The sequence below is a fragment of the Cydia fagiglandana genome, chromosome Z (assembly GCF_963556715.1).
Source record: "Cydia fagiglandana chromosome Z, ilCydFagi1.1, whole genome shotgun sequence".
In the NCBI taxonomy this organism is placed as follows: domain Eukaryota; kingdom Metazoa; phylum Arthropoda; class Insecta; order Lepidoptera; family Tortricidae; genus Cydia; species Cydia fagiglandana.
The window spans coordinates 15,673,129-15,687,774 of record NC_085959.1 but is presented as its reverse complement, the minus strand read 5'-3'; the positions used below and the strand labels follow the sequence as shown (position 1 = coordinate 15,687,774).

Here is a 14,646-nt window from a genome sequence, read left to right as displayed (position 1 = left end):
TTTTAGCAAAAAGCTCTGTAAATACTTAAATATGCGTACACATACGTATTTTTGTAACGATGCCATTTTACTCTCATTAGGCTCGGGATACAGAGGCTTACGTGCCTGCAGAAATTTAGAACACCGTCTTATCTCACTTACTTGCGTAATCCCATTGTGCTGGATCACGGCCTTTGTTGACGAGCCTACCTACCTGTCCGTAAAATATCAGCACATTGTTACGAAGGTCAGGGAAACAAGGTTTACCTGAACTGTGTACACGGAATTCCCATTACTGAGCTGACGAGATAATGACACTCATGCCCCGAATAGTGGTTTTGGCCGAATACCGAATAATCTTTTTTTCATACGACTTTGAATCGGCATCTCATGTGCACTACCTAATTGCGATCGAGATGCCTAATGACTGGACTGCTTACATTTAGTGAGCACCAATTTTTTTACGAATTATCATATACGAGTATATTTTGTTGTAAACAACAAATCAGGACCCCTATTCGACAAGCGATATGTTTGATGTATCATGTTGGTCTCCCAGTGGTGTGGGAGAAATCATAATTTCTTGAATATGTACCTACAATATCAAAATTTCACATTAGCAATCCACAGTTAAGTGGATAACCGAACCACCCCGAGTTTATAGTTGAGTTTTTGGCTGTACCAAATGATATCATCCACCGTTGATGGAATCAACACTTGATAGAATCAACTGTTGATTTGACGTGGATGCGAAATCTGACAGTTGCACATGTCGAGTTTGGCCCCAATTTTAACAAAAATCATGGAAAATATGGACTAAAATACTAGTTTGGTGAAATTAACGCCCTAAAACTGTACCTTCGCTCAATCTTTTCAAGTGACAGATGTCGTTATTCAGTTGTTATAGTTTTTGATTTTATTTCATTTCTAATCTTAAATTTAAATGACGTAGGTATACGGTCGGAGCCGACTGCCTCCCACTTTATAAATAACCTACATCAGCGGTTCTCAAACTTTTTTAGTGACGGATCCCTTTTGGAAAGCGAAATATTAGACGGAGCCCCAAATTAAATATTTTTGTTCGTCACTGTCGACCAGATATACCTATGTCATATGGTCATTGTGCTGGTTTTCGTCCGGTGTCAGTTTCCGTCCACTTGACGAAATTTGAGTATAATACTTCATTGCTGCACAAATTTGGACTTATTGCACCCTTAATATCTAAACAATTTAACTATCCACATAAAAATTATATTTCGCAAGTAGCAAATTATAAATCAAATGTGTTATTTACCAATCCGTCAAGTGGACGGAAACTGACACCGGACGGAAAACTGACGCACTTACCCTATATAAGAGCTGGTTTTTTAGGGATCCGTATTTCTTATTATTACAAGTATTTTCGCGGAGCCACAACAGAGGCTTTGCGGAACCCTAGGGTTCCGCGGAACACACTTTGAGAATGACTGTCCTACATAATAAAATTACAACGAATCCTAAATTATTAGAAATAAATGCCTTTTACAGAAACATTTATTTGAAACTTTATATTTTGTAATGAAGTGTAAGCTGACTGTCGGATACCGATGGCTTATCGGATTTATTATAACAATCCTGTGACTGTTACTGTAAGTATTCCTTCTCTCTCTGGAATCGAGTTAAATATATGTTTACATAAGTTTTCACATTTAATGCTATAATAATATTTAACATGTAGGCCCGTACGATCGTACCCATCAAGGCAGAATTCCTAACCTTAATTAAAAACTTAGTGAAATTACGCTTTTATAATGTTCTGTGAAGTGTCCGTGAATTTCTTAAAACTATCGGGACTTGTCATGTTTGGAGCCAAACAATATAACACTCATGTTTGCCGAGTATGTATGTATGGGATGTATGGGAGAGGAGCATCATCCTTTTACCTATGTTCCTTATAATGTACCTACTTATAGTACATAAGTTAGCATGTAATTAATATTCAATCACAGTACTATATTGTTAAAAACACGAAATATGAAACATGTATCATAAGGCGGACGGGCCGGGAGTACGATAAGCGTTACTCTGGTAATATGAAAAGGTCAGGAATTTTCCGTGTGTCAGGAATGCGCCCGGAATATGAAAAGGTCAGGAATTTTAGTGAAAAAACAGACTTTTCTAACATGTACCTAACAGGGTTAAGACATTACTCAATTTTACTTAGTAGAATTACACATTTTTGGGTTGGCCCGATAGTAAAAGTTGTTCAGTATGACCTACATATTCACCCCTCAGAGTTTGGTCAGTGATAACAAAAGCACGCTGTACCTACATATTCAGGTACATATGCCGTCTGAAGGTCAAACTAGCTGGTGTAGCTATTAAAGAAAGCGATGGAAATGGAAAAATCCATAATTTAAGGGAATCGATTAGAACGCGCGACCTACCTAACCTACCTACTACTGGACCAGTATTCGCTTTACAACAAATGTCCACAACATTAAGGAGGATTGCTGGACAAGCTCAGGGAAATATCTTCGTATTTTAATCTGCAAATAGGTAAGTAAATAATTTAAATTTTTATCTCTCCTATCTTAAAATAAATCTAAATTTTAGAATATGTTACTTTTCGGAGGATCTATGTTTATTTAGATTTAGTTGTTACCTAGGTTAGATTTAAATGTCTAGAATAAATAGGCATTAATGTGTGGAATCGCTGATCTAAATTAATAATCAATAAACAGCATTATGTTAAACATCGCATTATTGGGTCCAGGCAAACATTATATTAGATGACCAGTATGATATTGTGATCCATGGGTCAAATTCGGTCAGAGCAGATTAGATTGGGGATAGATAGTGACGCTTCTTGGCACACAGCAATCTAAAGGCTGATTGCTCCACACAGCTGGCTATACAGAGAACTAGGTAGATATAGAATCTTAGCTTCAGAGTGAATACTCGAGTAGAGATGAACCGACGCAATTGGTGCCCGGCCTTGTAGGTGTACCTTTGGTTAGGTATAATTAGCAGCAGTGACCTTTTTATTTTTTTATTCTCAGTAGGTACCTGATCAGTTTGCAGCTCATTTTGGCGATAATAAGTACTTAAATAAAACGCTGTTTGTTTACTTATTTATCGTCTGAGCGCCATTTCGCACAGAAAAATATCGTACTTTTGTTCTTCTTGTAGTTATATAGTATTTCAATATTTATTTGTACACTCATGAGCAAAAGTTCCGGTTCACTGGCGTTTACTTGAATATACCGAAAACGAATAAAGCTAGCGTATTGAAATAAATTTAACCGTACAAATATTTTTTTAATGATAGTTTTAGTACAGTAGAGTCCGGTTATAACGACGCTCAAGGGACCGCTGATATTACGTCGTACTACCCGACGTCGCACTAAACCAGCGGTCGGCAACAACGGCCCGCGGGCCGCATGCGGCCCGTGAACCTCTCACTTCTGGCCCTCGAGCCCCCCTGGCTATTTTGTATGTAATATTGTCAAACGACAATTTCTGATAAAGTCACACATATTACCAAACTGCGGCCCGCGTCAACTTCGTTAATTATTATGTGGCCCATGGCTGCTAAAAGGTTGCCGACCGCTGCACTAAACGAACTGCACTGAAAACAATTATCTCATGATGAACTCAGGAGGTGGCCATAGGAACTGTACATCAATCGTACGACAATCGTACATCGACAATCAAAAAAGTCGAAAACATTTTATTTAAATTTTAGCTTTTATCGCTGACTATGTATTTCTTTTTCAACAATCAACTTTGACAATTCGTACAAACCCAAATTCAATTAGGATGCGTTTTGTCACACAGTTCCTATGGCCACTTCCTGAGTTCATCATCACATCAGCTCGAAGGTACAGAAATATTGCATTGCAACCAACTTACATAATTGTGTATATGAAGTTAAAGCTCAATTGAATAATGGGAATTGGGTTTTATTTTGTTTGCAAGATTACGAAAAGTCGCATGACTATTTCATTTTGCTGCATATAGGCAAAGGGGGGGAGAGGAGTTGAGTGCCTCTACCTTGATATTACCCCCACGTGCTGCCCGCACAGCTGCAATGCAATTCGGTATGCTGTACACCAAGTTTGTGGAATACTGTTGGAGAATGTTCTCCCATTCCTCTACCAATGTAATTCGTGTCTTCTTTGACAGCAGCTTCAGTTGTTTCTTCCTTTGTTTTATCGTGAATATAAAAATTAGAGATGCCAGTGCTGCTATGCGTAATTAATGCCAGTACGACTGTCACGGATTTCAATGAGACTCACGCGGGAGATATAGTGCAAATTTACAAAAGTGTCCTTGAGTTACCACATATGAGTGTAACGTCTGCGTTAGCTCATATGAGTATAACGTGATTCCGTTAACACCACTCCGCTGCACCAAAAATGCTGTAAAAGTTACGATGTCTGTAACTTGTAACTTACTAAGGTTCGGTCTAGGCGATACCTATGTATTTCCACCAAATGTTGATTTGATTTGTCTTTACCAATATTTCATTGCATGGCATGGCTGTAATTGCAAATTTGGTATAATATGAATGCTTTTGTTATTATTAATTTTGTTTTTTTTTACTGTAAGTATTTGAAAATCTTATTAGCCTGAGACCTCGCGCCTGTGCTCGCGTATGGTAACTAATACATATAATGTTATCGCGTACCTACTTACTTGTGTAAGTCGCTGCGGGCAAAATAAATAAAAAATTAATACCTACCTACATATATATTTTTTGTGTCTATTTTGCAAGAACTCAATAAATTTGCGCTTAATTATAAAATTAGATACTTAACAAATAAAAATGTACTCGTCAAGATAATTAATTCTTAGTATAAGTATGTTTTTAACTCATGTAAGTGAACTGTAATATCCTTATGAGTAATAAATTCTTTAAACCTAAAATGTAGGCTACATGGAGGACAGTATAGTCTGTTCGAGATCCTGGAAACGGTGAAAAATAGAGATAATACTCTAAAAATACGTGTGGTATCCACCTCATTAGATTCGTCATGTTGCCTAGAAAAATGTATTCGAAGCGAATTATTTTTTTGTAGCTAAACTAGTGGTTCTATTGTTTTGAAATTTGGATGTTATATGCATCTAATAGTAGTTCATTTTCAAAAAAAAATCAAGATTGTAACTTGTTTAAATTATTAAGGCTTAAAAATATATTTTTGATTTTTAAAACTTTTTTTTTAATAGTTGTGAGATAGCGACAACCCCAAGTTTTTGTTATTTAATGCAGAATATACTATTGCATAAAATATATTTTTTGTGAAAAAATCCATTTGTGGCAACAGGGTAAAAATGTCTTACTAATGCATACAGTGCTCAGCAGTGGGACGACGTATATAGGCTGAAATTGATTGATTGATTGATTGAATGCATACAGGCCGTCCTTCTTACGTACTTTAGGGTGGTTCACGTTTGTATGGGAAAAATTCAAACTCTACCTAGAAGAAGCGGCACCCCCTTATTTGGTTACACTTATTATGCTGATAATGTACACCAAGTTTTGTAACTTTATCTCAACTACAAGGGGGTGCTCAATCACTTTGAAAATTTTCAATGTTGTATGAAATCCAAAAATAAACAAAATTTTTTTTTAGATCTTTATATAAGTAGTTGTTTTCAAATTATTTGTAAATGTGATTCAATTGTGAGTTATGAAGTAAAAAAAAATATTTATTATTATTTTTTTCATAATTTTTCAATTTTTTTTTATTTCACCTGAAAATTCTTAAAAGAAGAAATATTTTTTTACTTCATAACTTATAAATCATATTTACAAATAATGTGATTTACTTCATATCTTATAAATCACATTTACAAATAATTTGAAAACAACTACTTATATAAAAATCTAAAAAAAATATACCACACATGGATTTTTTTAACAAAAAATATATTTTATGCAATAGTATATTCTGCATTAAATAACAATAAATTGAGGTTGTCGCTATCTCACTAATATTAAAAAAAGTTTAAAAATTTAAAAATATATTTTTAAGCCTTTATAAACAAGTTACAATCTTGATTTTTTTTTAATGAACTACTATTAGGGGTCATCCATTAATTACGTCACAAGAAAATGTGACATGTTGTGACATGGGGGAGGGGGGAGTCACAAACATTGTGACGTCCTTTTAACTTCATTCTCACTATTCATCAGTAACCGAAAATTAATATATATATTTTTATTCGCTGTACATTTCAATAATGAGGTTTTGGAAGTAGGTTATTTTCGTTCCTAATTGGTTTTGTGTTATAAAATTACTAATATTTCTTTAACCAAAAATATTTTTTTATTAAAAAAATAATGCCGAGTTAGTATTGCCGATTTTTTTTAAAACAAAATTGCCTAAAATGTGACGTCACACCAGGTGGGGAGGGATTTGCAAAATGTGACCAAGTGTGACAAGGAGGGGGGGAGGGGTAAAAAAACCTAAAAATTCGTGTGACGTAATTAATGGATGATCCCTTAGATGCATATAACATCCAAATTTCAAAACAATAGAACTACTAGTTTAGCTACAAAAAAATAAAAACGATTTTTAATTTTTTTTTTGCCAAACCAACGTGATTCTAGGCTTGAAATTTGGTAAAACGATATCTTATAATAGACAAATAAACGCGCCAGAGAAAGGTATACATTTCAGCCAGGGGCAGTTTCACTATGGGATTGCGGCTAGACCCTTCACACAATTTTTTTAATTTATAAAAATTACATTCGTCTTAAGACGAAAAGTCGGAAAGTGTTCAAAAATCTAGAGGTTGATAATTTTTTGTATGTGATTTAGAACGGTGTTTTCGCAGTTTGTAATTATTTTATATTTATAAACTTTATCATAGGTATAGCACAAATAGTGTATCTTTCTAATGGTAGTAAAAAAAATGATATATCTATTAGAGGTCATCCATTAATTACGTCACACCAATTTCTAGGTTTTTTGACCCCTCCCCCCCCCTTGTCACACTTGGTCACATTTGGCAAACCCCTCCCCCCCTAGTGTGACGTCACATTTTTTCTACGAAATCGCCAAATCGAATTAAGTAAGTACCTAAGTATTATTAATATTTTATCAAAATATTTTTGACGATATAAATATTAGTAATTTTATAACCCAAAACTGCTTAGGAAAGAAAATTAAACGATTAAAAACTATTTTCGTTTTAAAAACTTGTTATTTAAATGTACAGCGAACTAAATAATTTAAATAAATTTTCGGTTACTGATGAAGTTAAAGTGACGTCACAAAGTTTGTGTCTCCCCCCTCCCCCATGTCACATTTTCTTGACCCCCTCCCTCCCCCTAAACGTGTGACGTAATTAATGGATGACCCCTTACTGAAAATTACATATTTAGATAAATATGCTTTAGCCAATTCAACTTCTAACACTGATTTCGCAGTGAAAATCGAAGTTATATTTTTTTTACTGTTTTTCCTAGAACCTGCAAACAATTATGTAATATTTACATCTATAATTTCAGGCAAAAAGAAAAAATCATGCATTTAAGGGTTAAGAAACCAAACTTAATATTATAAAAGAGGAGGATATTTCCAATATAACATTCCATACTTGCAGAACTGTATCTCCATTATTTATAATTTTTTTCACCGTTTTCAGGATCTCGAACAGACTAGTAGTAAGTACCTAAACTACTGATGCTCGCGAGTCTCAAACACAAAAGCGCGGCAAGCGAGTGCGGTGCGCCGTGCTCAATGCTGATTTTAGCGATATTTCCGCCCCAGTTCTTTCATAAGCATTGCTCTTCGAATAAAGTGAACGAAATTTTAAAAACAGAATGACGCAAATGGCGTTCATTTTATGTCGATTTTACTAGGATTTTTTAATTGTTTAAATAGTCATTTCTGTAAATTTATCTAATGAATTAAACTTACTCGTACATCTTAGGTACTTTTCTTTAGTTTTTAACTACCTATTAGAAATTTTATAAATGAATTCCAATCTTAATATTTTGAAGAACCGTAAAATGGGGTGAGTTGGGTGATTTTTGACTTTCAAACCTCATAAAATTATATTTTTACCAAGTAGGCATACACCCCCCAAAAGGGGGAGGCCTATGTTCAGCAGTGGACGTCTTATGGCTGAGATGATGATGATGATGATGATGTGAAAACTGAATGGTGTATATAATAAGTGGTTCGGACGTTTGTATTTTAGTTTGTATTTTATTTTGGGTAGTTCCATTTCATAACTTTGACGATAAAGAGGAAAACCCACCTCACCCCGTAGTGCCTCGTATTTGGGGTGAGAGGGTTTTTCATACAAAGGTGATTTTGGAAGATTGTTGGATCGATTTTTTTTTAATTATGCGTATTACTATAGCCCCATTTTAAATTGGAATACATTATTTTTGTAGCAGTTGCCTTAAAATCCCTTCTCACCCCCCTCTCAAACCTTCTCTCCCCATTCATAACCCAACTCTCCCCGCGAAACCTACTCACCACGTTTTACGGAACCAAGTAGGTATCTTCTTCTTCTTTGCGTTAACCCGGCATTTTTGCCACGGCTCATGGTAGCCTAGCTGGGGTCTGCTTGACAACTAATCCCAAGAATTGACGTAGGCACTAGTTTTTACGAAAGCGCCTGCCATCTGATCTTCCGACCCAGAGGGGAAACTAAGCCTTCTTGGGATTAGTCCGGTTTCCTCACTATGTTTTCCTTCACCGAAAAGCAACTGGTAAACGTAAATGATATTTCGTACATAAGTTCCGAAAACTCATTGGTACGAGCCGGGGTTTGAACCCGCGACCTCCGGATTGTAAGTCGCGCGCTCTTATCGCTCGACGACCAGCGCTGGACGAACCAAGTAGGTACCTAAACTAAAATGCAAATGCTTTATGTTTTTGAACCTATCGTTCAAAACAATTAAAACGGAATTAATACTTTTTATGAAAAGACATTTTGGATATTATGACCGGTTCAGGCATTTTTAAGTTTGGCCAAAATAAAAGGAGGTAGGTATCAGTTCTTTCCTTGTATTTAAATTTGGATATCGCTTTTTCCATTCATGAAGGTAAAGAATATTCCATGATGCGTTAATTGTCTGACGTAGACCGGTTATTTTATATGTACATGTACCTTAATTTACTGCAAAAAAACAGTCTTTTTCCAAAAACGGATTAGGTACCTACCCTTATACTACGTTAATAGGGCCGCGAAGATACGCTCTTTTGCTTGTATGGCTTTTTCTATTGTATGAAGGTACGGAATTAACCTTCCATTAGGTACGTGTGATCCGACACGCATTTGGCCGGGTTGTTTTAGTACGTATTTACGTCGTTATAAAATGGTAGCTCTATGAGCTGTAGATTGGCTGTAGACCTCGCGGTATAGCTTAAAAGTGACTTAATGTATTCCTCTGCCGTTTCAACAAAATCTATAAAAATTGTCTATTTCATTATAACTACCTAACTATCGAACTTGCTCACAAAAGTGTTAAATCATGGCTAAATGCGAAGGCCGAAGGCCGAGCTCCACGAGTGTCCACGAGCCGTTCATAATTAAGATACATGCGAAAGTTGCAAGAATCATGCACCTTTAGGATGCAGCTTGGCCTTGGCAACGGAACACTAAAGGATCCTTCGGACGCTTCGGGCCTTCGTAGCAAAATAGTGACAAAAAATACATTTAATTTGATATTTTTATGCAAATATCAATTTCGTACATCGATTATTTTATGAATGAATTCGTCATCCCTATAAGTATTTAAGTTTATATGCCACTATTTATTATTTTTGTTGCATTTGTAAGACCCTGACGACATTTTAATGGCACCTTCTCGACATTTGTATGGCACTATGTCGACATTTGTAAGTATACCACAACCGACATTTTTACGGTCAAAATAGCCATATAAATGTCGCCATACAAATCTCGCGACATGTCGCCAATAATAATATTTTTTTGCGAAATTTCCTACACAATACAACCGATTCAATTATTTATTTTACTATATATTTTAACACTATATTTGCAACTATTATTTTATAAAATAATCATTTTATTTCGACTATGTACCACCATATAAACAAACAAACTGATTAATGGTCACGTACGCTAGGTCAAGTCTTCCGCCTGCTCTGCTATTATTATTATTATTTTAAAAAGTTAATGATAAAATGACGACATTCGTACTTTTTTGGAAAGCTGAGGAATTCATTTCTGTGTGTCATACTTATTTGTAAAGTAATGCCTTAAAATGTTACAAAGTTTGGGGAAAATTACAAAAAAATGTGACTTCTAATCCTTTTTTTTTGAAAATTTTGGATAGTTTTGGCAATCTTTTTAATTCCAAATCTGAGTAGTTTTTTCACAATTACCACATTTTAGTCGAAAGGCGGGTTTTATTAAACAAAAAACTAAAAGCTCAAATAACTTGTAAACCAATGTGTTTTGACCCCTGCTTGACTGGACTTAAATCATTGCAAATGACCCATAGAATAACCCCTTTCAACTCTTTCAAGGAATACGGCAAATTTCCAATCACCCTGTATTTTCTCCCAAAATCTGTAATTATTTAACATGTAATTTTTAGTTTTGAGTGTGAGCAGGCAAAGAGTAAAATTACTGGTAATATTGGGACATTTACCGGTAAGTATATGGTTTAATTAGTAAACATAAATGTTAATTTATTAATTTAATATGATGCAATAATAGTGTATGAGTAATGTTTTCATGAAAAAAGAAATATGATTTGTAATAGAAAAAATATAGTTTACCATAATTTAAAGGTCTTTGGGAGCGTTACTGGTAATTTACTCGTAACGGCACATCACTCTCCCGTACCAGGGCACGGCTCATCCTCCAGGGGATCAACGACATCCCGCCGGAGCGCTTGCCATTGTCCTGCACGATCTGGGGCTCCAGAGCTGCGGGGACCCTGTATTAGCGCTAAAGAGAGCCCTTGTAAGGATTTCGTTAAGGATGGCGTGACGAGACAGACGACAGATAGCCGGCACCCGAGGAGGAAGGAATGTCTGTCCGTCCGTCCAAATGTGGTATAGTAAAACTATAGTATACCGGGTGTGGCCTGTAATAGTTATGAGTAAAAAATTAAACTGTAGGCTGTACTCCTCATATTGACCAACATTTGTTCAGCGACTTTTAAAAATAACTTGTGGTCTGATTTTTAATACACTTTAAAGTTATTCTAAGACACAATGTATTGCGAATTTTGTTATGTTTAAGGCGTGACAAGCACAATGATATGGCGTGACGATGGCGTCCATTGAAGATAATATTTATTTTGAATAAAAAATAGGGATTCTAAATTCTTCTTTTTAAAAGTTGTTGAACAAAAGTGTCACCCTTTGAGGAGTACAATCTATGTTTTAATTATTTGCTCGTGTTACAGGCCACACCAGGTATACTCTTAGGGGGTACGGCAATTCCTAAATTTACAAACAATCTTCAAACTGTGTAACGTTATTCGACCAAACATTCCTTAACGAAAAGATTACTCTGCCAAATGAAATTCTTCCAATATGATTCGGTTAAATTATGTTCTAATGTATGGGCAAGAAAAACTAATTATAGCCAGCATTCTATGAATGTAGTATGATACCTTTGGGTATGGTGCTTTACGCACACTAGCGTCCCTCCCCCTCCCCCTGACGCAACCCCCACTTTTAGCATGAAATATGTCCCGGTTTACGGTTTTTTTTTATTTTTGAGAAAAGTATTAGAGTTAGGAAATAAGTGTCAAGGTAAGAAATAATCCTTAATAAATTTTAAACAAAAAAGGTTATATATAACTTTTTGGTAAGACTCACCATATTCATGTATTAACTTGTTGAAGTTCATTATAACTTATAAGTTAGTACGTGATAGTACTGAAAAAAATCTTATACGGAAAATAAGCTTGCAAGGTTATTGTCCTGTATGATTTCTTTTAGTACTATCACGTACTATGTTATATTGATCTTCTGCAAGTTTTTCAACGGTTAAATTTTGTCGAAGTTCATCTAGCCATAGCATGAATATAGTGCGTCGTATCAAAAAAATGAATATAACCTTTTTTGTTTAGAATTTAATAGGGAACATTTCTTTCATTGACACTTTTTTCCTATATTGTATACTTTCCCCAAAAAACAAAAAAAACTCCCAATCGGGACATATTTATGCTAAAAGGGGGGGTTGCGTCAGGGGGAGGGGGCGGGACGCTAGCCTGCGTAAAGCACCATACCCAAAGGTATCATACTACATTCATAGAATGCTGGCTATAATTAGTTTTTCAAAAAACACAATTTGACCGAATTAAATAATAGTTCTGCTAATTTACACAGAAGCGAACTCTGCAAACTGAACGGTATGTGAACCAAGAGTCTACGTAACGTTACGTTAGTCCACCAAAAGTTACATTTACACGTAAATCACTGAGCAAAACGATGTTCCGCGAATCAATCGAATCTGTTTGCGAATCGATATCCTGCTAAAATTCTCGGAGAATTAATAAGAAGAATTCGTTGAGAAAGAATGCCTACATCATATAATACATTCACCTTTTACCGTAGGTATGTACATATTTATAATGTTTCCTATAAATGGATAGGCTTAGTTTTATAAATGGATATTTAGTAGACACATAAAGCAAAGTACGCGCCAGCTTTCGATTAAAACAGCAATTTGTGTGTGGTCTAAGGTTGAAATTGTAACGATTGTACTAAAGCTCTTGCAAATTTAAGCAAGAGTTCCGAATTGCGCATGCTAAGACGGGTCCGTCGCGGCAGAATGCGTCAAACATTTTTAGCGATATAATGGCGCTTGCTTAATTCCCTAATAAAAATAAGGTATTGGTGAGTGGATGTAGAAATCCCCTTTACTAAACGCCCTTTATGTACGTCTTCCTGTCTTCTACTTATACCTCGTAGGCGTAGCACAACGATATTTGTTTTACGTTCCTCTTAACACTGAATTGTAGCATGGTAGCCTTCCTAAGTAATACCTACTCAGAACTGACGTTTCATGGTAGGTACCCAAAAATCTCGTTTACACTTTTACCTGTTTAGTATGTAGTGACTTCTTTAAACAACTATTTGTCATGAGTGTCATGACGATTTACGAAGAAAATACGGTAATTTATTTAAGACTAACCTTTCTTCAAAGCGTATGCTTGATCGGCTGATATCACTCCAGGCGCTCATTGACCGTCCCCGGCCGCGGTGGTACGTTGCGGTGGCGGCGGTTGCGGTGGGACGTCTCTCTAGTTCCAAGTCGGGGGGGAAGTTGACCTTAGCCGAGCCCCGCGACGAGGGTCCCTCGACAGACTCGCCACCACCTGATAGCTCCATCTCGAAAGCGGTGTACTCGGGCGCGTCCTCCGGTTCACCCTCACTGCCGTCGCTCGCGGCCGAGAGCGCCTCGTAGCCGTACCCGGGGCGGACGCCGCCGGCGGCCGCGACGACGCCCCCGCCGCGGCCGCATTCGGATCCTGCTCCTGACAGTCTCGGCGATGCTTCTATTCGACTCAATGACGATGCTTTTACAGATTGCCCGCGTACAGTAGATGGTGAACCTCTTGCCGGAAAATGGTTTGAATAACGTAATTTACTATGGCGAAACGTGGTGCCGCTTTATCGCTTCCTTTCGTCAGACGTTTAGATTGAGTTCAACTTAAATCACCAACAAACTGTTCCACGTATTATTTCCACTGCGTTGCACTTTCAAACCTAATAGAGCACAGTTAAATAACGAAAGCAACGTTACTCGTAATAAAGAGTACGAGTGAATTACTAAAAAATATGTTGCTAGAACTGCATACTATGCACAACAACAATGAGACGGAAAAGCTCACGAACGTTCGTGCGAGCTGTCATCGGGTATTTCGTGACTTTCGATCCGTAGCTGTAGCTGACACAAAGATTACTGTAACAATGTGAAGAAAGTAAAAAAACGTCAATAGTGTAGCGACGCCGACCATAGCCTGAGTGGCGTATTCAACTAATAGTGACCTTTGCGTCGCGGAGTCGTAACAAGTTTGTTAATGGGAGGTTACCAAACAACACAATTGTATAGATACTACTTAGGGTTCATACATAAAATTTTTGAAGCGAAGTGAGCAACGGTTTGTCTGTCGACCAGCGTGAAGTTCAGCCGAGTAGCGTGGGGCGGGGCGGCGGATCAATGTTGCGACCACAGCGCCCCTCACGCGAACTTGCCGCGCCACCTGCCGCGTGCGGTTCTAATCTCCCTTGCCATACATATTTAATTAATACTCTGCCACAATGTTGTATGTCGTCATGAACTTACGATTCAAACAAGTTACATTCTTGAGCGTCATATGTTCTTTCCTAAACATAGTAAGCGCATTGAGTATGCACTATTGTCTCAGGCGATGTCGCTTGGCACGATTGTTCAAACAAAGCTGATTTGACCCGGTAGCCAAACCCCGCCAAAGCCAAACCCGGTAGGCAACCCAAGTTTTTCTTGAGTAACTGGCAAGTTGAAGCGTTATTTTGTTCCTTTTACAGATTGCATGTTATTTTTATTAAATTTGTGACAATTCTGTATATTTGGAATTTTGATACAATGCCTGTAGGCCGAGATCCGTTCTTACCCGAAGTGTAAAGATCGGATGCTAATCATCTCAGTGCTCAAAATTTATTCGTGTCACCACTATTTCTTATTAAA

The 14,646-nt window shown here is 36.7% G+C and overlaps 1 protein-coding gene across 2 annotated transcripts in view; it reads right to left on the bottom strand.

The window, feature by feature from the left end:
• LOC134679028 (potassium channel subfamily T member 2) overlaps positions 1-14,096 on the bottom strand; it is a 160,590-nt gene extending 146,494 nt beyond the window's left edge. For both annotated transcript variants that reach the window (XM_063537828.1, XM_063537829.1), the window contains exon 1: positions 13,111-14,096. In XM_063537828.1, coding sequence (XP_063393898.1) covers positions 13,111-13,307 — 197 coding nt within the window. In that variant the 5' untranslated portion in view covers positions 13,308-14,096. The remainder of the gene's footprint in view (positions 1-13,110) is intronic.
• Positions 14,097-14,646: the final 550 nt, after the last annotated feature.